This window comes from Pseudophryne corroboree, chromosome 10 (genome assembly GCF_028390025.1).
Source record: "Pseudophryne corroboree isolate aPseCor3 chromosome 10, aPseCor3.hap2, whole genome shotgun sequence".
Classification (NCBI taxonomy): domain Eukaryota; kingdom Metazoa; phylum Chordata; class Amphibia; order Anura; family Myobatrachidae; genus Pseudophryne; species Pseudophryne corroboree.
Window position 1 is genome coordinate 61,084,268 of NC_086453.1, and position 27,801 is coordinate 61,112,068.

The following is a 27,801-nucleotide window of genomic DNA, read 5'->3' on the forward strand; positions in this document are numbered from 1 at the left end:
TTGCAACAGCCGGTATCGTGACGAGTGATATGCGAACCACATACCATCTGATTCTATGCACCTCATTGTGTACAGGAACTCAGACAGCTCGTCCCCGCGGGTTGGGTATATGTGACCGGCAGTCACAATACAGACGCTGGGATCCTGGCTGTATGATGGCCTGGAGGGGGGGGCGCAATGTCAACAAAGCTCCTTGCAGGTGCGGTGGATCGCTGCGCTCTCCACAGGTCCTATTTCCACTCTACGGGTGTCGTCCCTGTTGGTCTGCATGCCGACCGGAGGTATATTTAGGGTTCGGTCCCCTGACCGCCGGTCACAGAATCGCAACCCGTCTCCACTTCTCATCAAACTCTGACACCCTGACTGACCTGCATGTGTTCTGAATAGACAGGGTAGGGTATATAAAGAGCAGCGGGCTCTACTGGTGAAGGCCTAGAGAGCGGATGTACTTGTACAGGCGCTGACTAGGCATTGTGGTGCCATCAGTGGGGAGAATCTGTGGTGATGGGCGCTGTGTGAGATGGTATCCCAGGACAGGTGACGCAGGAATACTGCCAGCACGTAACGGCAGGAGTCCGCAGGCATCTGTAAACATACACTACTGTGGGGACATAGTAGGTGAGATACCATCAGGCTGGTAATGGTTAATTGTATAGTGTACTGTGTGTGTATAATTCAAATAAAGGGCATTTGCCATTTTACTAAACGGTTTACCTGAGTGATCAGAGAATCCGTATCCTCACACTGTGCACCATAAAAGTTTTTTTGTTTTTTTTTACACTAACACCCGTATCCACTGCAACACAAGTAGTGCATAAGCCTCAAGTATATTTGCACTAGAAATGGGTAATACCTAGGGGTGGCCTACAAAATTTTTTGTGGGCCCAATTCCCTTAGGGAACCCAGCCCTGATGCCACCAAACCATAGGCACAGATCCAAGAGCAATGCTTCCCAACTCCAGTCCTCAGGATACGCCCAACAGTGCATGTTTCACAGATCTCTGCAGTATCACACGTAAAATAGTTACGCTCCACCTGTGATCTTTTATTAATATGTGTCGGCTACAGTAGTAATGAGTACACCTGTGCACTAGCTAGGACATCTGGAAAACATGCACTGTAAGGGTCATCAGAGGACTGGAGATGGGGAAACTCTGCACTAGAGATCTGTGCAGTACTTGTAAACCATGGTGGCTTCGCTGGGGTGATAGAAACTGATGGAGTTCTTTCCAGTAGGTCAAAAAGACCATCAGTAAAAGTTGTATTTTCCACTTGGAATCTGCTTAATCCTCAACGAAGCCCAGAAAAATGCAAATAATGGATTGCAGGAAAATTTGCACGGTAAAACTACAGCCTACCCTTCTTATTCAGTGACACACAGTTCCTGGTCATACATATTATGGATTACAGGAAAATTTGTACATAGACTTCACGTTTGCATCACGTCTCCAACAACTAAACTAGATGAAAATTTCACGCAACTGACGAGGTCTAAAAGAACAGAAACACAAATTTGTGGTTCCACCGAGGTGACAACATCTGGCTAATGCCATCTGTAATCAATCTGCTGTAACACTTCCAGCTGAGACCTTTCTCCAAGACGTAGGGTCTCTGATGTGGCACTTAACCACTGATACCGGAAAAGACGTAGGCTGGCCACACCACAAATGCTCCTGGGTGGAAGAGACTGTCTAGGTGGGTGACTATGTCATTAGACCAAGACAGCTTTCCTCTTTCTTGTGCTCCTTAAACTTGAGAGCATTAACAGGCTGGAAAGAGCTATTCCCCCTGCGTCATGACTAATCATTTAATACAGTCAATGTTCAAACAATAATTACCTGCAAAGGTGGGGGCTTGAGTCCTTCGTAAGTACTCCATGCATTAAGCCAGAACGGTTGCTAAAATCCATGCCGCAATTACAGTAGTCCTGCATCAAGATCAGCAATGGCCAGACATTCATATGCCTTCCGAATGTGGTAAACCATGTTCTTCAGTTCAGTCCTGGCTTATCAGACAACAGATCTTCTGAAAGCTGTACCGACCAGCCACTCAAAGTCTTGTTAACCCATGCAGATGTGAAGATGGGTCCAAGAGGCCTCAGCAGCAATATATTTGGACCTTAAACAAGATGGCTTTGTATTCCTATCTGTGCCATCCTTAAAAGACGCAGCATTGGGAATCACAGCTTTTGTGTTCTTGACAAGCGCATTATTAGTGAATTCACCTTAGAGGGACTCCTATTGTCACTAAGAGGGATAGTGTCTGAAGCCTGCATGAGAATTGGAACTTCTTGGCAGATTTGACCCTTGCCTCAAAAAGAAATCCACTAGTTGAGCATCTTCAACAAAGATAAATCTGTAGAAATCGGATCCTCACTAAATGTAAAAAACTTGCCTTCTGCCCGCAGCAAGTTGACCAATCCCAGCCTTCTAGAGCAGGGGTTGCCAAACTCAACTTTCAAGAACCCCCAACAGTTCCTGTTTACCAGACCACCAGCGGTCTTTTATAATGTTTCAGCTAGTAATGAATATACCTGTTCACCAGCAAGGCAAACTGGACAACATGACTTGTTAGGGGTCCCTGAGGACTAAGTTAGGCCACCCGTGTTCTAGATGAATCCATATCCAAACAGGAGGAAAATTAAGTGGCTTGAGGATTCTTCTTGAGAGGAAAGCTTGAGTCAGATCTCTTCCATGTCTGGACTACTGCAGCACTCTGGCGTCTGTCAGACCTAGTTGAAGTGGTAACTTCCAAAACCCTGTCTAAGCTCTGTTACATTTACATGTCACACCGTGCTTCGCGTAGGACGCCCTCCTCCTTTGTGTGGATGGGTTTTGATATTTGGAAATGCGGATTATTAGAAAACCATCAGAATATATGCCAGTAAATCTGGACCAGATATTAAGACTTTTGAGTGAGAAGACTATGTACGTTCTTGTATGCACCAATATTCTTGGCAAGGTGACCATACCATATATGATCATATTCCTAAAATCTCTAAGTATTCATAACACCCCTAATATGTATTCCACAGCAAACCTATCCACGTTCGCATACCAATTTGTAACCTCATCTGGGTGCCGTCAGGACCAAAAATTGGCCTTCGTGCTCAGTATAACCCTGTGTATCGGAATGGCCTTGCACTTCATAACTGTAACCTAAATTACATGGCAGCACAATTACACAATGGTAACACACGGAAACGTCCAATTAAGTCACCTGAGGCAGCTACTTATGGTGGAGAACATTACATTACCAAACTACACACTATAACACCGGCTTCTAGCACTGCAATGATTTACACAAAATGACACCAGTTGGCATAATGCACACAAGGTACAAGGGGTGCACACACAGGGGTGTATTCATTAAGAGTCAGAAGCTGCCGTCTTGTCGGAAAGACGGCAGCTTCCGAATGATTTAGGTCGGAAGGGGTTCCGACCTATTCAGTAACGGCTGTTTTTTCCCCCGACAAGTCGGGAATTCCCGACTTGTCAGAAAACACGTGGATCGGTGGAATAGCCACGGATCCACGTGCTTTTGTCGGAAACGCGGCCAAATCAGACAGGTTTTGGCCCCGTTTCCGACAATCTCAATCAGACTTTAAAAAAAAGTCGGACTGAGGAGAGGAGACCGGGGAGCGGGGCGAGGGAGGGAGAGAGAGAGAGAGAGAGAGAGAGAGAGAGAGTGCTTACCGGCGGGCAGGTACCTATGACAGGCGTCTAACCGGCCAGGCTCCTCTCTCCCGGCAGCGCACCCCGGCCGGCACTGGGCTACATGGCTCCCTACAGCAGCTCCCTGTGATCTCACACACGGGGGGCTGCAGACAGCAGCAGCACAGACGAGGCACACTGCTTGCTGGATCCATTCCGACAAATGCATGTCGGAATGGATCAGACTATTATTGAATACACCCCATAATGCTAAACCAATGGTCTGCCTAAACACCAACATCTGAGATCCAGGTGTACATATAATTAACTTGTTTTTTTTTTAAATTAAAATCGATGTATTTTGAGCTGTGAGGTAAACAGGAACTTTCCTAGCTTAAGAACCCGTGGACCTGATATATGTTTGTAAGTAAAGCAAATTATCAAGCAACTGGGCAAAGCCATGCTGCACTGCAGGTGGGGTAGATGTAACATGTGCAGAGAGTGTCAGATTTGGGAGGAGTGTGTTCAAAATGAAATCTAAATTTGCATTGTAAAAATAAAGCAGACAGTATTTATCATGCACAGAAACAATATAACCCACCCAAATCTAACACTCTCTGCACATGTTACATTTGCCCCACCTGTAGTGCAACCTGGTTTTGCCCAGTTGCTTGTTAATTTGCTTTACTTACAAACATGACTCAGGCCCAGTGTTATATATATATATATATATATATATATATATATACACACCCTGCCCAACTACAATGAAAATGTACACTTGAAAAACTGGCATCGGATAGAGCACGTGCAGACCAATTTGGCTAAATACATAGAGGCACAAAGGTCCGTATTTGAATGTGATAATTAGAGCAGATGTATTAACTTCTGCACCATTCCTATAGACATTTACAGTAATGCTGAAACTGTTACCGCTATGTACAGTCAAGAAAAAATTTGCTTCATGTCTGCCGGCACACATATCGAAAGTCTAGAATATAGCTTGTTATGAATTAACAAATAAATGTACTGTATGTAAATATACTTTATTAACAATGTTGATTTTCAAATAAAAAGGTATTCACAGTCTGCATGTCTCAGCCACCTAAATATTTCTTGTTCAAATGTATGCTCAGTGTCACCGGAAGGAGAGGCCTCACGTGCACTTACTCATTTCATTGAACATAAAGGCATCCTGGTATTCTTTCATGTACTGCGTGGATCGGGACTCGTCAAGGAACAGGGAGTACACTCTCTTTATGTCATCCACCTGCACATCATTCCCCTGCAATACAATAGTGGTCAGGTTACAGGGAGTACACTCTCTTTATGTCATCCACCTGCACAATCATTCCCCTGCAATACAATAGTGGACAGGTTACAGGGAGTACACTCTCTTTGTGTCATCCACCTGCACATGGTAACCCTGCTATACAATAGTGATCAGGTATTAGCCAAATATAGCGGACCTAATGCGAGTCCTAATGAGGACACGTCCCGTGATCTCGAGTAAATTGCACAGGCGGCACAACTAACACACAACTTCCAGGAGCTATAAGCAAATCTGAGTCATACGCATCTTGCGTGCTTCTTGACGACAGCTCAAAAGCATTCGCACATACGGAGACTATAGCCATAGATGCGCAGAGGGTGTGCGCCCGACATTTTCAGCTGCATCTTCTGCACCAAGCATGGAGTTAGGTGGAAGTGCCGTTACTAGTGACAACGCCTGCTCTCACGGCCGGAAATGTACGAGTCAGAATACTGGCAGATAGTCACATAAGACATATGATTGCTGTAGGTGTCTGTATTTGCAACAGCGCTGTGACCCCAAATTAGGCCCGCTGAGCATTATGAAGCCTAAATACAGCTTCACCACTTTGCGTGTTCAGTGTACACCCCGCTGTGAGCCAGGCTGTCCTGCTGCATTCTGACAACTGCTAGTCCACGTGTAATGACTGGGGGCCTGATTAATGTACGCAATTCCAATACTTACGCCCATTTTCTACCTCTCTGAGATCTCTCTGAATATGGTCACTTGTGTCTCATATGTTGAATGGGAAAGCTTGTGGATCTTTGCCCAAAATAATCCTTCTTTTAAAGAATTAAGTATCATGTTAAATCAAACTATTTCAAAACCTTTCCACAAGTTGGTTTTGCCAAGGAAGAAAGTTACTTGCTAACAAACTAGAACTCGCTGCCATACTAGCTTAGAAGGAATAAAACCAATGGGGGTCATTCAGACCTGATCGTAGCAGCAAATTTGTTAGCAGCTGAGCAAAGCCATGTGCACTGCGGGTGTGGCAGATGTAACATGTGCAGAGAGTTAGATTTGGGTGGGTTATTTTTACAGATGAGCGGGTTTGGATTTACTTGGTTCTTTACGCCAGAATTATCGCCATTTCTTATTTTCTGGATTTTTCTTATTGGCTAACCAAAACACGTGATGTCCGCTAGCCAATAAGGAGATTCGGGTAAATCCGAGTGAAACAGAACCCGCTCATCTCTAGTTATTTTGTTTCTGTGCAGGGTAAATACTGGCTGCTTTATTTTTACACAGCAATTTAGATTTCAGTTTGAACACACCACACCCAAATCTAACTCTCTCTGCACATGTTATATCTGACAACCCCCCCCCCCCCCCCCCTTCCACAAGTTAACAGTTTAGCCAAACTGCTAACAAATTTGCTGCATTGCCCCAATGTCTTTCAGTGGCCAATTCGCAGTCTTCTCAAACCAATCAACTTGTGGGAAGACTATGTCCTTTGCTGCATCCCAACAAACCTGACCTAGCTTGTACAGCGGAAATATTGTTCCGTCCCAGCCACAGACTTATCTATAAAGACTAGTGGCTGTAAATGCCTGTCATAGAGGGTTTATCTACTGGACTAGGGGCGATAAATGCTGAATAAATGAGGTTTCAGCTTTTTCAAATGTACTCCTTTATGTTTTACTTTTATATCTTTTTGGAGGGAAGAATATATAGAGGATTTCCTATTTTAAAAAAAAATAAAATAAAAATAAAGAAATACAAAATAAAACATAAAAGATACTTTTTCAAGGCAATGTGACTCACCTTCCTCTTCCTGCAAACCAGACTTGCGGCAGTAATGAGCTGTATTGAGTATCTCAGAGATGTCTCCAGGCCGATCCGGGTCAAAACAGTGTAGGCATCTTCACACATATCCACATCTTCCTCTTCACATCTACACAAAATGGATAAATCAATGTCACAGCACAATAGCTCACTAAAAAGCTTAGTGTGTCTGGATCGCGGTTACAAGTGCTGAGCTTACAATCCGCAGTCACACGGTTACTTGTACAATGGAGACCCTCTTACCGGATCTTCAGGATCTGCTTGGTCTCTTTCTCATTGTAAGGTGACGTGGAGATGATCAGTAACCGGTCCAGTAAATCAATAGGGATACCATGAGGACTCTGGTAGTTTGTGCCACGGATCCTGTAAAGGGGAAACAAGCAGCATTTTAAATGATAGGAAGTGTGTGTAAAGATTATTGGCATGATCAGAATTATATATGTACATGGTTTGCATTATGCGACATGAATAATTGGTCCATCAGGATCATGCCCCAAGACCTTACTAAGTAAAAATGTATCCAGTAGAACTAAAACCACATTCATAAAGTAACAGACCGGCTACAAAGACAAATAAAATAATAGAGAATATAGGGTTTGATTTCCTCATAAAACCTGTAACCATTTAGTTTGTGCGATTAAAGAAAAACCCACATATATGAATGATAATAAAACTAAAGAACTCTTAGACTTCCCACCACCGTTCAGCAGCGACAAGTCAATGCAGAACATCTAAACATATTACATAAAGGTGATAACAGAATGGCGCTATACTATTCTTACGTACCTTGTGATACCCCTATTTGTGGCCATAATAAGGACTGGGGCCATGTCACTTTCCAGAGCCCGATTCAAGAACGAGAAGCACTCAATATCCAGCATGTGAACCTCGTCAATGAACAGCACCTGATGGAGGACAGGCAGAAAAATCTGACATTTAAAGAGTGCAGAGACTACAGGAGACATGCAGCCATCATGACTTCATATAGGTCCTTGGAATCCAACAAAATGTCAGAATATGCAGACATCGGTCTACGTACCCCTGGAATGATCTCCGCTTTCCCTTCCTCTCGCCACTCTGCCACCTTAGCGTTGATTTGCTCCCGGACCTCTGATTTTATTTCTCCCGTATCGCCTGCATCGTGAAGAAAAGTCAGGATACTAGTTTTGTGACATATCAACGCAAGAGGGCTATTTTAAGGCAAATTATGGAAAGTACCCAAACAATCTTCCTTTAAACCAAAGCTTACTGGAAAAATGAACAATTGTATCAACATAAGTGGAGCAGGGAAATGGAAATGAGAAAACCACATGTGCCTGCAGAAAGATGGCTGGTCTCTGACGTGGGGGCAGCCATCTTGTTGGCTTAGCCAATATTTATGAGAGTGCTGATTAACTGACCATTATCAGTTAAGGCTATGAATATTGGCATAAAAGTGCCTCAAGAGAGGTCAGGGTTCCTTTCATGTCACCCTATTTAGACTTCTTGCAAACTGCATTGTGCGTACTTGTCAGACATTACTAATGAGGAATAGGAGGATTTTGGTACTAACCGATAAATTCCCTTTTTTCGGAAGCCATAGGGGACATTGGCACAACTTCAAGACCGTGGGGTGATGATGGTGGCTTTACAGGGAGCTGGCACTTTAAATAATCTAAGAAGTGAAACCGGCTCCTCCCCCTCTATCCCCCGGGATCCGGTCTCTAAGTCGACAGTAACTAGGTCTACAATGTCTAGGTCGACCATTAGTGGTCGACAGTAACTAGGTCGACAGGGTCTTTAGGTCAACAGGGTCTTTAGGTCGACATGCTCTAGGTCGACAGGTCAAAGGGTCGACATGCGTTTTTCGCCATTTTTTTCTTTTTTTTTAACCTTTTCATACTCAACGATCCACGTGGTCTACGATTGGAACGGTAATCTGTGCCGAGCGAAGCGAATGCACCATGCCCGAAGCATGGTGAGCGAAGCGAGCCATGCGAGGGGACACGGTGCACTAACTGGGGTTCCTGGTCACTCTACGAAGAAAACGACACCAAAATAACATAAAAAAACTCATGTTGACATTTTGACCTGTCGACCTAGAACATGTTGACCTAAAGACCCTGTCGACATAGACATCCTGTCGACATAGTTACTGTCGACCAATGGTGGTCGACCTAGACATTGTCGACCTAGTTACTGTCGACCTTCCATACCACACCCCTATCCCCCATCATCCCTCAGTTAAGAATTAGCAGAGAGGAGACGGGAACAGGATAACAGAACTACACGAGGGAAGAAAGCACATAACAATTAAAACACAACAGAACAACAACGAAGGCAAGAGAACAGCAACAGCAACGGGTGGACGGCCAGTGTCCCCTATGGCTTCCGAAAAAGGGATTTAAATCGGCAAGTACCAAAATTCTCCTTTTTCTATTAGCCACTAGGGGACACTGGCACAACTTCAAGGCCTTGGGGGCATCCCAAAGTTTCCCCCTTGGGCGGGAGATCGCTGAAGAACTTGCCAAACAAGACTAAAAAACCGTGAAGATGAAGCCGCAAAAGTATCGAACTTGTAGAATATAGTAAACGTATGAATACTGGATCAAGTGGCTGATCGACATCAGAGACATGGTAGCCCCCCTACTACTTGCCCACAAAGACCCAACTGAGCGTGTAGAGTGGGCAGCAGTGGATAATGGAGTTACTCTAGACTGGTGGAGACAGACCTGATGAATGGTCAACCAAATCCAGTGGGCCATGGTCTGTTTAGTAGCAGGCCACCGCCGATGCGGGAGATCTTAAAGAACGAATAAAGCAACAGACTTCTGTAAAGATGCTGTACAATCTATAAATCTACAAAGTTCTCACTACAACCAGAGTAGGGGGAGTTCCAGAATCTTCCCGTAAGGCTGGTACCACGATAGGCTGATATGAAAAACCGACACGACCTTAGGAAGAAAGGAAGCATGTGTTCATAACTCTGCCTGTAAGGATGAAAAATCAAGTAGGAAGGTTTGCAAGACAAGGCACTCAATTCAGATACCCTCCGGGCTGAAGCCACGGCTAATAGAAAAACATTCTTGCAAGCAAGATATTTAATGTCGGTTTCATCCAAGGACTCAAAATAGGATGACTGAAGAAAATCCAGCACCAGATTTAAATCCCAAGGAGCTGTAGGTGGAACAAACGGAGGCTGTACCTGCAAAATGGCTTGTAGAAAAGTTTGCACATACGGCAGGAGCGCTAGGCATTTCTGAAAGAAAATCGATAAAAGCAGATACCTGAACTTTCTGGGATCCTAGACGGAGTCCAGAATCCAAACATGCTTGAAAAAAATAGCAAGAACCGTGAGACAAAAGGAATCCAATGGAAACCCCTTTCGGTCACTGAAAGAGATATAAGACCGGCAGATGCGATGATAGTGGGCTGCAGTCACTAGTTTCCGTGCCCGCAACATCGTGGGAATCACACCCTCCGGAACCCCTTTGCGTTTTAGGATGTCTGCCTCAATAGCCATTCCGTTAAATGTAGTTGTGGTAAGTCTGGATGCACGAAGGGTCCTTGTTGCAGTAGATCCGGACGCAGAGGAAGAGGCCAAGGATCGTCTGCCCGAAGAGAGCGCAGGTCTGAAAACCAAGTCCTTCGAGGACTATCTGGTGCCACAAGGATCACCATGAGTGGCCCTCTTGATTCTCGAGGATCCGAGACAAAAGAGGGAACGGAGGAAACACGTATACTAGGTCGCACGGCCAGAGCGTCCACAGCTTCCGCTTGAGGATCCCGTGTTCCGGAAATGTATCGAGGAAGCTGATGATTGAGTTGGGATGCCATGAGATCCACCTCTGGACATCCCCAGCATTGTATCAGGACATCGAATACCGCTGGGTGAAGTGCTCATTCTCTTGGATGGAGATCCTGCCGGCTGAGATAGTCTGCTTCCCAATTGTCCAATCCTGGAATGAACACTGCAGAGCGAATGACTGCGTTGAATTCTGCCCACTGGAGAATGCGTGTCACCTCTTGCATCGCCATGCGACTGCCAGTTCTGCCTTGTTTGTTTACGTACGCTATAGCAGTCACGTTGCCTGATTGAACCTTTACCGCAGTGGATCTAAGAATGTGTGCAGCTTGTACTAGCGCACTGCAGATTGCTCTCAGTTCCAACACATTTATTGGCAATAGTGATTCTTGTGGAGACCAGTGGCGCTGAAGATGGAAGTCCAACACAACCGAGCCTCATCCTCTGAGGATGGCGTCCGTCGTTAGAAGTGTCCAGTCCCATATACAGAACCGCCTGTCTGCAGTGAGATTGTGCAGTTGGAGCCACCAAAGAGGCGATATTAGTATCTCGGGTTTTGACAAACCAACAGTCGAATGTGCAGATAAGAACCGACCATTGATGTAATAGGGCCAACTGGAAGGGACGTGAATGGAAACTCCAGAATTTCAAAGGTCGCTACCCTTTTCCCCAGCATATGAATGCATAAATGGACTGATACCTGACGTGGCTTGAGAACAGCCTGGACTAATCTTTGTATACTCTGTGCAGGGTCAATACCGGCTGCTTTATTTTTACACTGCAAATTAGATTGCAGATTGAACACACCACACCCAAATCTAACTCTCTCTGCACATGTTAAATCTGCCTCCCCTGCAGTGCACATGGTTTTGCCCAACTGCTAAAAAATTTCCTGCTGCGATCAACTTGGAATTACCCCCTATGTACGTTGGTGTTTAAGATCACACCGAGAAACTGGATGGAAGGTCAGATTTCCGAAAATTGATTATCCATCCGTGCTCTACCAACACACTGCATGTTAATAGAGCATGCTCCTGTAGAAAGTGATCGGATGGAGCTTTGAGGAGGTATGGTATTATTGTGACTCCCAATGATCTGAGGTGAGCAATCATCACTGACATGACCTTGGGTAAGTACTCTGGTTGCTGTGGACAGTCCGAATGGTAATGCGCTGAAATGAAAATTGTCTTGTTGAATCGCGAGCCTGAGAAACACTTGGTGAGGATCCCAGATCGGAATGTGCAGATATGCATCCTTGATGTCCGAGATATCATAAATTACTTGCATTCCAGGCTCGAAATCACTGGAGTTGAGCGACTCCATTTTGAACTGGTAATAAGTTAGAAACTGATTTAAATGATTGGAATAGTAACCCTTCTTTCGTTGAAGCAGTGGTACTGGCATTAACACTGCAGATTCCACTAAGGTCTGTATTGCACCTTGAAGGGCTACACGTTTGTCCAGAAAAATTGGAAGACACGTTGCAAAATATTACTATGGTGGCAAAGCGTTGAAATCTAGCTTGTACCCTAGGGAGACATTGCAAATCCACGCACTGTCGGAAATTTTGAACCAGGCATCTTGAAATTTTCAAAGCCATGCTCCCACCGTACTTGGGCCCCGGTGGGGAGACTGTCATACAGCGGTCTTTTCTGTACACTTTGGGTCTTGACGACAAGAAATGGCTGGTTGCTTGCCGCAACCTCTACCTCGGAAGTGTGTAGTTCTTCCGCGTTCTCTTAAAGGTTGAGTGGAGCAAAAGGAGCTAAAGGAAAATCCAGCATAAGAGCATTTAGGAGGAGGTGGAAGGGTTGGCAAGAAAGCAGATTTACCACCCATAGCCTGTAAAATTAACGTGTCTAGTTCTTTTCCAAAAAGAATGTCACCTGTAAACGGAAGTGCTTCTGCCACTCTCTTAAATTCCGTGTCTACCTGCCATGACCTTAGCCAAAGGACTCTTCTGGCCGCAAAAGTCGATGCTGAAATCCGGGAATTCACATGGCCAATATCTCTAGCTGCTTCCCCTAAATATATAACAGATTCCTTAATATGTTCCGCTAGAATTACTACATCTTCTCCCGGAATACTATTTTATAAGTCCTTCCAAAGCTGGTCTAATGTAGCCCATATGGCATACAATCCTTCGATTTCAACCGCATCTGTGAGAGAAATCGAAGTACTGTATGCACATTTAAGGTACCATGCAACGCAATGCGTGGGCACGCCGCTCGAATATCACGTCTCATGATAGTATGTGCTGCACTTCATATTTATTGCATCGCAGTGCGATCATGTGTTTTTAAAAACACATGCAATATATCGCACTGCGATGCGTGATGGCCACCCGCCGGTGACGTGCCTATCACTTGATTACCATACGATCTATCGCATGATAATAAATCAGCGATGAAATCGCAACTGAACTGTAAGTAAAATGCAGAGACAACCTTCGGCAGGAACTGCTGCCTAGTGCGGAGCTCCGCTCTGTCCTCGTAAAAGACCAAGTATGGATTTTTACACGACAAGGCCCCCAATTCTGAGACACGTCGAGCAGAAGCCAGGGCCAGTAACATCACCGTCTTCCACGTGAGGTACTTGTCTTCTACCGTCATCAGAGGTTCAAACCAGGAGGACTGTATAAATTTCAACGCTACATCCAGATCCCAGTGTGCCGTAGGTGGCACAAAAGGAGGTTGGATGTGGAGTACCCCTTGCAAGAAGGTCTGAACTGGCAACACTGCCAATTTCTTCTGGAAGAAAATGGAGAGGGCTGAAATCTGGACCTTAATGGAACCCAGACGTAAGCCCTTATTCACACCAGCCTGCAGGAAATGTCCCAAGTGGAACTCCGCAGGCGGATACGTGCGTTCCCCGCACCAAGAGACATATCTTGAATTATCTTCACCAGATATGATGATAGTGTTTTGACGCCACATGTTTCCTGGCCAGAACCATGGTAGCAATAACCTTTTTGGAAAGGCCCTTATGAGCTAGGATGTTCCGCTCAACCTCCATGTCAAACAAAACATGTCAAACATGTCAAAGCATGTCAAACGAAGTCGCCGTAAGTCTGGGTAGACGAACGGTCCTTGTTGAAGATCTCTTTGTAGTGGTAGAGGCCAAGGGTCTTCGACTGACATGTCCAGAAGATCCGCGTACCACGCCCTAACGAGGCCAATCTGGGGCAATTAGAATTGCCTGGACTCCTTGATTTCTGATGCTTGGAAGCAACGGAATCGGAGGAAACAGGTAGACCAGCCGGTAAGGCAAAGGCCTGAGGGTCCCTGGTTCGTGAGCAATACCAGTGAAATTCCATGTTGAGTCGAGAAGCCAGTCTATTTGCAGCCCCCCCCCCCCCCCCCGGTTGATGACCTGCTGGAACATCTGTTGGTGGAGTCCCCACTCTCCCAGGTGGAGATCGTGATGACTCAGGAAATCCGCTTCCCAGTTGTCCACACCCGGAATGAAGATTGCTGACATTGCTCTTGCATTTCTTTCTGCCCAGAGGAGTATCTACGTGATTGATGTGATTGATGTACGCCACTGCTGTGGCGTTATCCGACTGCACCTGGATTGCGTGTTTCCTGAGCAGAGGAGATGCCTGAAGCAGAGCATTGTAGATCGTCCGAAGTTCCAGAATGTTGATCGGAAGAAGGCGTTTGTAGGCTGACCACCTACCCTGGAACTGCGCCCCTTGGGTGACAGCTCCCCATCCTCGTAGACTCACATCTGTCGTGAGGAGGGTCCAATCCTGAATTCCGAAACTCCGGCCCTCCAGGAGATTGGAGGACTGCAGCCACCACAGGAGGGAAATTCTGGCCTGAGGCGACAACTGTATCATCCGGTGCATCTGAAGATGTGAACCGGACCAGTTGCTCGGGAGATCCAGCTGAAAAGTTCTGGCATGGAACCTGCCATATTGGATGGCCTCGTAGGAGGCGACCATCTTTCCTAACAATCTTATGCAGAAATGGATGGACACTCGAGTAGGTCGGAGTACCATGCGGACCATCTCCTGAAATGTTCTCGCCTTGTCTTCCGGTAGAAACACCTCTGGGCCCCAGTAATCCAGCAACTTCCCCAGGAACAGAAGCCTCCGAGTTGTCTCCAGGTGGGACTTCTGTAAGTTGAGGATCCACCCATGGTCTGACAGAAGATGGATAGTGCGTTCGATATGGAGCAATAAAAGCTCCCTGGATCTTGCTTTTATCAGAAGATCGTCCAGGTAAGAGACAATATTGACCCCCTGGACCCGGAGTTGGAACATCATCTCCGCCATCACCTTCGTGAATACTCTCGGGGCTGAGGACAGGCCGAAGGGCAGAGCCTGGAATTGGAAGTGATAGTCCAGCAGGGCAAACTGTAGGTACACCTGATGAGGCAGCCAAATCGGAATATGGAGGTAGGCGTCCTTGATATCCAAGTAGACCATGAATTCCTGTTCTTCCAGGCTCGCAGGGATTACATTTTGAACTTGAACACCTTCAAATAAGGATTGTCTATTCAAAATGGGTCTTACCAAACCGTCCGGTTTCAGCACCACAAATAGGTTGGAGTAAAACCTCCTGCCGCGTTGCGGTATTGGTACTGGAACAATGACGTGGGACTGGACCAACTTTTGGATGGCCTGTTGCAACGTAACTTGCATATCCTCCAAAGCTGGTAAGCTTGATTTGAAAAATCGTTAGGGAGTACTGTCCAACTCCAGCTTGTAGCCTTAAGAACCGAGATTTCTGACCAAGGTATACTGGCAAGAAGTCTCCCAGATGTGGCTGAAGTGACGCAGTCGAGCTCCCACCTCGAGGTGGATGGGCACCGCCATGCTGAGGCCTTAGCAGAAGCAGAACTGGTGGTCTGATCCTGAGAGCTGGTGCTTGCAGGTTTTCTGGATTTACCTCTGGTGCCTCTAGTCGCATTGGAGGCACCTCTGGCCTTAGATCAAAATCTGTGAGACCGAAAGGACTGGACAGATGGCCCCGGATAGGAGCGTCTCGCCGGCGGGGCCTCAGAGAAGAGAAATGTGGATTTCCCAGCCGTAACGTTAGAAATCCAGGTATCCAATTCAACCCCATTGAGCCATTCCCCAGAAAAGGGGAGGGATTCTACACTACGTTTGGATTCTGCGTCCGCAGTCTACTGACGCAACCACAAGGACCTGCGCACCGACACCGCCATGGCAGACGTCCTAGCATTAATGTCCCCCATCTCCTTGAGCGAATCACAGAGGACACGTGTAGTGTCCTGAATGTGTTTTAGGAGGGTCACCACAGTGCCAAGGGCATATCCCCCCGAGAGGCCCAGGAATGAATGGTATGGGTCATCCAGCAACCCGCAATGACCGCTCTTTGAGACACCTGCTGCCATGTAAATAGATTTGAGTGTAGTCTCTATCTTCCTATCCCCAGGATCCTTCATGGTAAAGGAGCCTGGAGCAGGCAGTAACGCCTTTTTGGACAGGCGAGAGACTGATACATCCACCTCAGGGGGTTCCTCCCAAAATTTCATACCTTCAGGAGCAAATGGGAAAGTGCGCAAATTTTTTTTGGACACTTGGAATTTTTTGTCTGGATTTTTCCAGGCCAGCTTGAATAGGTCATCTAACTCTGTAGAGTCAGGGAAAGTGACATTAGGCTTGTTTTTGAATAAAGAAAAACAACTGCTGTGAAGCAGCGTCCTCTAGAGGGAGCTTTAACACATTCCTTATAGTCAGAATTAGGGGTTCAATACCCTGAGCATAATCAGGATCCCCGCTATCAGGAACCAAGTCATCCCCATCCTCCTGTATATCATCTGTGTCAGAGAGTAGAGCAGGTAACCCACGCTTCTGTGGACCTGCATGAGAGAGGGGGGGCTGTGGTGCATCTGCCCTAGCAGCTAAATCTGCAACAGCTTACTGTAGTAGCGGAGTCTTCTGCACATTAGCAGTGACCTGGGATGACATATCTGACATCAAAGTTTTAAGAGACCCTAACCAGTGGGGCTCTGGAACCTCTCTCCCAGCCCCTTCACTGATTTGCAAAGATTGGCTGCATTGTTCACAGGAAACAGAATCAGTAGATAATGAAGATAATCTGGTGTGACATACACTGCACAGCTTGTGTTTCCCATGTTTCACAGTAAGCACAATAACACACAGTTATATTGCAAGCCTACTGTATGTGAGAGAGAGAGAGAGAGAGAGAGAGAGAGAGAGAGAGAGAGAGAGAGAGAGAAGGGTCCCGTACGCCGCGCCCGTGGTCAGCCCTCCCTAGCAGGGCCCCCGGTGTGTACTCACCAGCGATGTCACCTTCAGGCAGCGTTTGGGGTGTACGGCGTGCTGCAGCTGTGACAGCCAAGGCGCAGTGCCCCGCTGAGCAGCAACCCCTCAGGACGGTGGTCCTGCAGTGGGGAAGCGGCTCTGCACCTCGTAAGGCCGGTGACCGTTCCCTCTCCTAACTACCATGGAGCAAGTATGCGGTTGCCCAAAACCATATATAAGCAGCACTGCACACAGAAGAAGTCGGCATGTTCACTTCATTCACAAATATTATGGAGCTCAGAGGACACTGGAGAGTCATGATCTTCTAACGCTACAAGAGTGGTATGCGGCAGCAGGAGAGTTTTGATAGTCTGAAAGCTGATTTTCGGGAGGAAGCACTGCCCCGAACCACTGTGTTTGAGTGGTTTGCAGAACTGCTGCATGAGAGATGGTCCCTGAAAGACTAGGATTGCTGTGGCCGACTTATGTCCACATCACAGAGGACAACGTTGCTGCACGGGCCATAATTGAGGTCGACGCCAGGGTGACCGTGGTCAAGTTAAAGAAGGAGATAGTCTGCTTGTTACTCCACGAAAAGCTTGGCCTGAGCAAGGTTTCTGCATGCTGGATGCCCCATCAGCTGACTCGAGAGCAGGAGGCGGCTCCGGTGACTTGGTGCCAGAACATACTGGCCAGGTTTAATGGCAGTCGCTCAATCTCTGTCTGTGAGATCATTGGTGGCGAGGAATCCTGGATCTACAGTTTCAACTTAGAGACCAAACAACAGTCGTCCCAGTGGACTCGAGTTGGAGGTGCACCGCCACAGAATTTCTGACGTGACCGCAGCGTGGCCAAGCAAATGGTGGCTGTTTCTGTGGCCAAGACTAGTCATGTAGCTACTGTACCACTTATACAGCAGCACACAGTCACTGGTACGCAAACCAAGGCCTACAGCAGTGGTCTCCAACCTTAATTGGGGTGTGAGCTACTTTCGGAAAATAAAACCTCTGAAGAAGCTACCCCTTTCCTCCAATGCGCGTGCGTTCCTGCGAAAGTGGGTGTGGACTCACTAAAGTGTGTCACAGCTACAAGTAATGCACAGTGCCAGATACACAAATAATGCCCCTCAGCAGTGCCAGATATACAAATAATGCCCCCCACCAGTGCCAGATACAATGCCCCCACCAGTGCCATTTAATTATTTCACATGTGACTCTGTAAGGAAACCTGGAAATGTGAACTGTTGGGGACAAAGTTTAGGAACCACTGTTACATAAAGGTTTGTATATTCCATCTAAATCAGTCACATTTGGAGGTGCACAAATATCACGGAGGAGTCTATGATACTGTAGGTAGAAGTCAGAAGGAACGGACAGATGTCACAGCCATTTATCTGTAAGCAGAATTCATCTCCTGGAGACGCACCTGAGAAGAGTGCAAGGAATCCCTGCGTCCTGCTATTAATGACATCGATTTCATGTAACGACACGGTATGGACAACTTCCTTGCGTTTTTGGAGCTCCCCATCCGGGCACTGCACGAATTTAGTCTGGAGAAAGACAGGAGGGATGTCAGCTTTAAGACTCCCTGAAAAACCCTGAAGCACATCTCATCAGTGCACACTCATACCTGGGATCCCATGGCGTCATAATCCCGCGCCCTGGTGAACGCACGACCTAGCTTTGTAATCTTGCCTGTTGCTTTATCAATGGTTATGACATCCCTACAAAACAGAGCACTGTAAAAATGTATCACACATACAAGATGACCCCTTACAGAAGGGAAAGAAAAAGTATATAGATGGTCAGAGGACTGTATACACCCAGTCTGTACTGTTGCTTTATGGGAAACAGTGACCTATCCTCGGTTTCATAAATGCAAGATGTGTTTGATTAAAGCACATGTAGAGCTTACCCGGCCTGGACTTTTTCCTTTGTCAATGATTCAATCATCTTTGTTCCTAGGTCATAAATGGTCTCCATCTCTGTTGTTTTCAAGGTCAGTTTACCCACTTTGGCACCCTTACAGGAAGAAATAAAAGCAACTGTAAGATATAGTATATATTTTTATTCTATAAACTAGGATACAAATGTTTTGCAGGTAATCGGCACATTTATAACCATAAACAAATATAGAAGTGGATGCAAAACCTAACTCTGGCTGACAGCCTTCCAATAACACACAGTACATGAAAGTCTCAGGACTTGACCTACGACCATGTATATACAGCCTGAACATAGCTGCACCCTAAACAACTGGACAGAACAGCTAGTTACAGTGGTTAACATCAGAGTTACATTTTCACATGTAACTAGAGAGAGATTTACATGTAAGCCACCCGGCTAATGTTCCCATGGAGATGACACTGAAAGTAGGACTCATGAAGAATACACAGAACTCACTGTTCCCGTCGCTGGCCTGTCAATCTGAACCTCCACAACTTCACCTTCAATTATTTCTGTTTCTTCCCTGGAAAGAAATCAGGAACATCTTTAGATTGTATGATCCTACAGTGAGGGGCTCAGGCCAAGTTTCACAGATAAAATAAGAATTTACTCACCGGTAATTCTATTTCTCGTAGTCCGTAGTGGATGCTGGGAACTCCGTAAGGACCATGGGGAATAGCGGGCTCCGAAGGAGGCTGGGCACTCTAGAAAGATTTATGACTACCTGGTGTGCACTGGCTCCTCCCACTATGACCCTCCTCCAAGCCTCAGTTAGGACACTGTGCCCGGACGAGCTGACATAATAAGGAAGGATTTTGAATCCCGGGTAAGACTCATACCAGCCACACCAATCACACCGTACAACTCGTGATACTATATCCAGTTTGACAGTATGAAAACAACTGAGCCTCTCAACAGATGGCTCAACAATAACCCTTTAGTTAGCAATAACTATTTACAAGTATTGCAGACAATCCGCACTTGGGATGGGCGCCCAGCATCCACTACGGACTACGAGAAATAGAATTACCGGTGAGTAAATTCTTATTTTCTCTGACGTCCTAGTGGATGCTGGTAACTCCGTAAGGACCATGGGGATTATACCAAAGCTCCCAAACGGGCGGGAGTGCGCGGATGACTCTGCAGCACCGAATGAGAGAACTCTAGGTCCTCCTCAGCCAGGGTATCAAATTTGTAGAATTTTGCAAACGTGTTTGCCCCTGACCAAGTAGCTGCTCGGCAAAGTTGCAAAGCCGAGACCCCTCGGGCAGCCGCCCAAGATGAGCCCACCTTCCTTGTGGAATGGGCATTTATAGATTTTGGCTGTGGCAGGCCTGCCACAGAACGTGCAAGCTGAATTGTACTACAAATCCAGCGAGCAATAGTCTGCTTAGAAGCAGGAGCACCCAGCTTGTTGGGTGCATACAGGATAAACAGCGAGTCAGATTTTCTGACTCCAGCCGTCCTGGAAACATATATTTTCAGGGCCCTGACAACGTCTAGCAACTTGGAGTCCTCCAAATCCCTAGTAGCCGCAGGCACCACAATAGGCTGGTTCAGGTGAAACGCTGACACCACCTTAGGGAGAAACTGGGGACGAGTCCTCAACTCTGCCCTATCCATATGGAAAATCAGATAAGGGCTTTTACATGATAAAGCCGCCAATTCTGACACTCGCCTGGCTGAAGCCAAGGCCAATAACATGACCACTTTCCACGTGAGATATTTTAGATCCACGGTTTTTAGTGGCTCAAATCAATGTGATTTTAAGAAACTCAACACCACGTTGAGATCCCAAGGTGCCACAGGAGGCACAAACGGGGGCTGAATATGCAGCACTCCTTTCACAAATGTCTGAACTTCAGGTACTGAAGCTAGTTCTTTTTGAAAGAAAATCGACAGAGCCGAGATCTGTACTTTAATGGAGCCTAGTTTTAGGCCCATATTCACTCCTGCTTGCTGGAAATGCAGAAATCGACCTAGCTGAAATTCCTCTGTTGGGGCCTTTTTGGCCTCGCACCATGCAACATATTTCCGCCATATGCGGTGATAATGCTTTGCCGTAACATCTTTCCTGGATTTAATAAGCGTAGGAATGACTTCTTCCGGAATACCCTTTTCCTTCAGGATCCGGCGTTCAACCGCCATGCCGTCAAACGCAGCCGCGGTAAGTCTTGGAACAGACAGGGCCCCTGCTGTAGCAGGTCCTGTCTGAGCGGTAGAGGCCACGGGTCCTCTGAGAGCATCTCTTGAAGTTCCGGGTACCACGCTCGTCTTGGCCAATCCGGAACCACGAGAATTGTGTTTACTCCTCGCTTTCTTATTATTCTCAATACCTTTGGTATGAGAGGCAGAGGAGGGAACACATAAACCGACTGGTACACCCACGGTGTCACTAGAGCGTCCACAGCTATCGCCTGAGGGTCCCTTGACCTGGCGCAATATCTTTTTAACTTTTTGTTGAGGCGGGACGCCATCATGTCCACCTGTGGTTTTTCCCAACGGTTTACCAGCATCTGGAAAACTTCTGTATGAAAACCCCACTCTCCCGGGTGGAGGTCGTGTCTGCTGAGGAAGTCTGCTTCCCAGTTGTCCACTCCCGGAATGAACACTGCTGACAGTGCTAGTACATGATTCTCCGCCCATCGGAGAATTCTTGTGGCTTCTGCCATCGCCATCCTGCTTCTTGTGCCTCCCTGTCGATTTACATGGGCGACTGCCGTGATGTTGTCTGACTGGATCAGCACCGGCTGGTGTAGGAGCAGGGATTTTGCTTGACTTAGGGCATTGTAAATGGCCCTTAGTTCCAGAATATTTATGTGAAGGGAAGTCTCCTGACTCGACCATAGTCCTTGGAAGTTTCTTCCCCGTGTGACTGCCCCCCAGCCTCGAAGGCTGGCATCCGTGGTCACCAGGACCCAGTCCTGTATGCCGAACCTGCGGCCCTCTAGAAGATGGGCACTCTGCAGCCACCACAGTAGAGACACCCTGGTTCTTGGAGACAGGGTTATTAAGCGATGCATCTGAAGATGCGATCCGGACCATTGGTCCAACAGGTCCCACTGAAAGATTCTGGCATGGAACCTGCCGAAGGGAATTGCTTCGTAAGAAGCTACCATCTTTCCCAGGACCCGCGTGCAGTGATGCACCGATACCTGTTTTGGTTTTATGAGGTCTCTGACTAGAGATGACAACTCCCTGGCTTTCTCCTCCGGGAGAAACACTTTTTTCTGGACTGTATCCAGAATCATACCCAGGAACAGTAGCCGTGTCGTCGGAACCAGCTGTGACTTTGGGATATTCAGAATCCAGCCGTGCTGGTGCAGCACTTCCTGAGATAGTGCTACTCCCACCAACAACTGTTCCTTGGACCTCGCCTTTATTAGGAGATCGTCCAAGTACGGGATAATTAAAACTCCCTTTTTTCGAAGGAGTATCATCATTTCCGCCATAACCTTTGTAAATACCCTCGGTGCCGTGGACAGTCCAAACGGCAGCGTCTGGAATTGGTAATGGCAATCCTGTACCACAAATCTGAGGTACTCCTGGTGAGGATGGTAAATGGGGACATGCAAGTAAGCATCCTTGATGTCCAGGGATACCATGTAATCCCTCTCGTCCAGGCTTGCAATAACCGCCCTGAGCGATTCCATCTTGAACTTGAATTTTTTCAAATTCAAGTATGTGTTCAAGGATTTCAAATTTAAAATGGGTTTCACCGAACCGTCCGGTTTCGGCACCACAAATAGTGTGGAATAGTAACCCCGGCCTTGTTGAAGTAGGGGTACCTTGATTATCACCTGCTGGGAATACAGCTTGTGAATTGCCGCTAGCACCGCCTCCCTGTCTGAGGGAGCAATCGGCAAGGCAGATTTTTGGAACCGGTGGGGTGGAGACGCCTCGAATTCCAGTTTGTACCCCTGAGATACTATTTGAAGGATCCAGGGATCCACCTGTGAGCGAGCCCACTGATCGCTGAAATTCTTGAGGCGGCCCCCCACCGTACCTGGCTCCGCCTGTGGAGCCCCACCGTCATGCGGCAGACTTGGAAGAAGAAGCGGGGGAGGACTTTTGCTCCTGGGAACCTGCTGTTTGTTGCAGCCTTTTTCCCCTACCTCTGCCTCTGGACAGAAAAGACCCGCCTTTTCCACGCTTGTTTTTCTGGGTCCGAAAGGACTGAACCTGATAAAACGGCGCCTTCTTAGGCTGTGAGGGGACATGGGGTAAAAATGCTGACTTCCCAGACGTTGCTGTGGAAACTAGGTCCGAGAGACCATCCCCAAATAATTCCTCACCATGTGCCTTTTAGAATCTGCATCTCCTGTCCACTGGCGAGTCCATAAGCCTCTCCTAGCAGAAATGGACAATGCACTTACTTTAGATGCCAGCCGGCAGATTTCCCTCTGTGCATCTCTCATATATAAGACTGAGTCTTTGATATGGTCTATGGTTAGCAGGATCGTGTCTCTGTCTAATGTGTCAATATTTTCTGACCGTTTATCTGACCACGCAGCTGCATCCATGCTGACGCAATAGCTGGCCTAAGTATAATGCCTGAGTGTGTGTATACAGACTTCAGGATCGCCTCCTGCTTTCTATCAGCAGGTTCCTTGAGGGCGGCCGTATCCGGAGACGGTAGTGCCACCTTTTTAGACAAACGTGTGAGCGCTTTATCCACCCTAGGAGGTGTTTCCCAACGTGACCTATCCTCTGGCGGGAAAGGGAACGCCATTAGTACCTTCTTAGGAATTACCAATTTTTTATCAGGGAAAGCCCACGCTTCTTCACACACTTCATTTAATTCATCTGATGGGGGGAAAAATAAGAATTTACTTACCGATAATTCTATTTCTCGTAGTCCGTAGTGGATGCTGGGGACTCCGTCAGGACCATGGGGAATAGCGGCTCCGCAGGAGACAGGGCACAAAAATAAAGCTTTAGGATTAGGTGGTGTGTACTGGCTCCTCCCCCTATGACCCTCCTCCAAGCCTCAGTTAGGATACTGTGCCCGGACGAGCGTACACAATAAGGAAGGATATTGAATCCCGGGTAAGACTCATACCAGCCACACCAATCACACCGTATAACTTGTGATCTGAACCCAGTTAACAGTATGACAAACGTAGGAGCCTCTGAACAGACGGCTCACAACAATAACAACCCGAATTTGTTTGTAACAATAACTATGTACAAGTATTGCAGACAATCCGCACTTGGGATGGGCGCCCAGCATCCACTACGGACTACGAGAAATAGAATTATCGGTAAGTAAATTCTTATTTTCTCTAACGTCCTAAGTGGATGCTGGGGACTCCGTCAGGACCATGGGGATTATACCAAAGCTCCCAAACGGGCGGGAGAGTGCGGATGACTCTGCAGCACCGAATGAGAGAACTCAAGGTCCTCCTCAGCCAGGGTATCAAATTTGTAGAATTTTGCAAACGTGTTTGCCCCTGACCAAGTAGCAGCTCGGCAGAGTTGTAATGCCGAGACCCCCCGGGCAGCCGCCCAGGATGAGCCCACTTTCCTTGTGGAATGGGCCTTGACAGATTTAGGTTGTGGCAAGCCTGCCACAGAATGTGCAAGTTGAATTGAGCTACAAATCCAACGAGCAATCGTATGCTTAGAAGCAGGAGCACCCATCTTGTTGGGTGCATACAATATAAACAGTGAGTCAGACTTTCTGACTCCCGCCGTTCTTGAAATATATATTTTCAATGCCCGGACCACGTCCAACAACTTGGAATCCTCCAAATCGTTAGTAGCCGCAGGCACCACAATAGGCTGGTTCAGGTGAAACGCTGACACCACCTTAGGCAGAAAATGAGGACGTGTCCGCAGTTCTGCCCTGTCCGTATGGAAAATCAGATATGGGCTCTTATATGATAAAGCCGCCAATTCTGATACTCTCCTGGCTGAAGCCAGGGCCAGTAGCATGGTTACTTTCCATGTAAGATACTTCAACTCCACCGATTTGAGCGGCTCAAACCAATGGGATTTGAGAAAATCCAAGACTACATTAAGATCCCACGGTGCCACTGGGGGCACAACCGGGGGCTGTATATGTAGTACTCCTTTTACAAAAGTCTGGACTTCAGGAACTGAAGCCAATTCTTTCTGGAAGAAAATCGACAGGGCCGAAATTTGAACCTTAATGGACCCCAATTTGAGGCCCATAGACAATCCTGTTTGCAGGAAATGTAGGAATCGACCCAGTTGAAATTCCTCCGTGGGGGCCTTCCTGGCCTCACACCACGCAACATATTTTCTCCAAATGCGGTGATAATGTTGTGCAGTCACCTCCTTCCTGGCTTTTACCAGTGTAGGAATGACCTATTCCGGAATGCCTTTTTCCCTTAGAATTCGGCGTTCAACCGCCATGCCGTCAAACGCAGCCGCGGTAAGTCTTGGAATAGACACGGTCCCTGCTGAAGCAGGTCCCGTCTTAGAGGTAGAGGCCACGGATCCTCCGTGAGCATCTCTTGAAGTTCCGGGTACCAAGTTCTTCTTGGCCAATCCGGAGCCACTAGTATCGTTCTTACTCCCTTTTGCCGTATAATTCTCAGTACTTTTGGTATGAGAGGCAGAGGAGGGAACACATACACTGACTGGAACACCCACGGTGTTACCAGAGCGTCCACAGCTATTGCCTGAGGGTCTGTTGACCTGGCGCAATACCTGTCCAGTTTTTTGTTGAGGCGGGACGCCATCATATCCACCATTGGTTTTTCCCAACGGTTCACAATCATGTGGAAGACTTCTGGATGAAGTCCCCACTCTCCCGGGTGTAGATCGTGTCTGCTGAGGAAGTCTGCTTCCCAGTTGTCCACTCCCGGAATGAATACTGCTGACAGTGCTATCACATGATCTTCCGCCCAGCGAAGAATCCTTGCAGCTTCTGCCATTGCTGTCCTGCTTCTTGTGCCGCCCTGTCTGTTTACGTGGGCGACTGCCGTGATGTTGTCCGACTGGATCAACACCGGCTGACCCTGAAGCAGGGGTTTTGCCAGACTTAGAGCATTGTAAATCGCTCTTAGCTCCAGTATATTTATGTGAAGAGACATCTCCAGGCTTGACCATACTCCCTGGAAGTTTCTTCCCTGTGTGACCGCTCCCCAGCCTCTCAGACTGGCATCCGTGGTCACCAGGACCCAGTCCTGTATGCCGAATCTGCGGCCCTCTAACAGATGAGCACTCTGCAACCACCACAGAAGAGACACCCTTGTCCGTGGCGATAAGGTTATCCGCTGATGCATCTGCAGATGCGATCCGGACCATTTGTCCAGCAGATCCCACTGAAAAGTTCGTGCGTGGAATCTGCCGAATGGAATCGCTTCGTAAGAAGCCACCATCTTTCCCAGGACTCTTGTGCATTGATGCACAGACACTGTCCCTGGTTTTAGGAGGTTCCTGACAAGTTCGGATAACTCCCTGGCTTTCTCCTCCGGAAGAAACACCTTTTTCTGAACCGTGTCCAGAATCATTCCCAGGAACAGCAGACGTGTCGTCGGGGTCAACTGAGATTTTGGAAAATTCAGAATCCACCCGTGTTGTTGCAGCACTAGTTGGGTTAGTGCTACTCCGTCCTCCAGCTGTTCTCTGGACCTTGCCCTTATCAGGAGATCGTCCAAGTAAGGGATAATTAATACGCCTCTTCTTCGCAGAAGAATCATCATTTCGGCCATTACCTTGGTAAAGACCCGAGGTGCCGTGGACAATCCAAACGGCAGCGTCTGAAACTGATAATGACAGTTTTGCACTACGAACCTGAGGTACCCTTGATGTGAAGGGCAAATTGGGACATGCAGGTAAGCATCCTTTATGTCCAGGGACACCATAAAGTCCCCTTCTTCCAGATTCGCTATCACTGCTCTGAGTGACTCCATCTTGAACTTGAATTTTTGTATGTACAGGTTCAAAGATTTCAGATTTAGAATAGGTCTTACCGAGCCGTCCGGCTTCGGTACCACAAATAGCGTGGAGTAATACCCCTTTCCCTGTTGTAGGAGGGGTACCTTGACTATCACCTGCTGAGAAAACAGCTTGTGAATGGCTTCCAATACCGTCGCCCTGTCTGAGGGAGACGTTGGCAAAGCAGACTTTAGGAACCGGCGAGGGGGAGACTTCTCGAATTCCAACCTGTAACCCTGAGATACTACCTGCAGAATCCAGGGGTCCACCTGTGAGCAAGCCCACTGTGCGCTGAAATTCTTGAGTCGACCCCCCACCGCTCCTGAGTCCGCTTGTAAGGCCCCAGCGTCATGCTGAGGGCTTTGCAGAAACCTGGGAGGGCTTCTGTTCCTGGGCAGGGGCTGCTTGCTGCCCTCTCTTACCCCTTCCTCTGCCCCGAGGCAGATATGACTGTCCTTTTGTCCGCTTGTTCTTATAGGACCGAAAGGACTGCGGCTGAAAAGACGGTGTCTTTTTCTGTTGGGAGGGGGTCTGAGGTAAAAAAGTGGATTTTCCGGCAGTTGCCGTGGCCACCAGATCCGATAGACCGACGCCAAATAATTCCTCCCCTTTATACGGCAATACTTCCATATGTCGTTTGGAATCCGCATCACCTGACCACTGTCGCGTCCATAAACTCCTTCTGGCAGATATGGACATCGCATTTACTCTCGATGCCAGAGTGCAAATATCTCTCTGCGCATCTCGCATATAAAGGAAAGCATCCTTTAATTGCTCTATAGTCAATAAAATACTGTCCCTATCCAGGGTATCAATATTTTCAGTCAGGGAATCCAACCAGATGACCCCAGCACTGCACATCCAGGCTGAGGCGATGGCTGGTCGCAGTAGAACACCAGTATGTGTGTATATACTTTTTAGGGTAGTTTCCAGTCTCCTATCCGCTGGATCCCTGAGGGCGGCCGTATCAGGAGACGGTAACGCCACTTGTTTTGATAAGCGTGTGAGCGCCTTATCCACCCTAGGGGGTGTTTCCCAGCGCGCCCTAACCTCTGGCGGGAAAGGGTATAATGCTAATAACTTTTTTGAAATTAGCATTTTTCTATCTGGGTTAACCCACGCTTCATCACATACATCATTTAATTCCTCTGATTCAGGAAAAACTACAGGTA

The 27,801-nt window shown here is 47.3% G+C and overlaps 1 protein-coding gene across 1 annotated transcript in view; it reads right to left on the bottom strand.

The window, feature by feature from the left end:
• Nucleotides 1-27,801, bottom strand: part of RUVBL2 (RuvB like AAA ATPase 2) — a 63,011-nt gene that overhangs the window by 8,050 nt on the left and 27,160 nt on the right. Inside the window, exons 6-14 of the mRNA XM_063942451.1 lie at nt 19,175-19,241; nt 18,687-18,793; nt 18,402-18,495; nt 18,198-18,321; nt 7,790-7,884; nt 7,537-7,655; nt 6,994-7,113; nt 6,730-6,859; nt 4,824-4,938 (exon numbers count right to left, since the gene is read on the bottom strand). Of these exons, the coding sequence (XP_063798521.1) occupies nt 4,824-4,938; nt 6,730-6,859; nt 6,994-7,113; nt 7,537-7,655; nt 7,790-7,884; nt 18,198-18,321; nt 18,402-18,495; nt 18,687-18,793; nt 19,175-19,241 (971 nt within the window). The remainder of the gene's footprint in view (nt 1-4,823; nt 4,939-6,729; nt 6,860-6,993; nt 7,114-7,536; nt 7,656-7,789; nt 7,885-18,197; nt 18,322-18,401; nt 18,496-18,686; nt 18,794-19,174; nt 19,242-27,801) is intronic.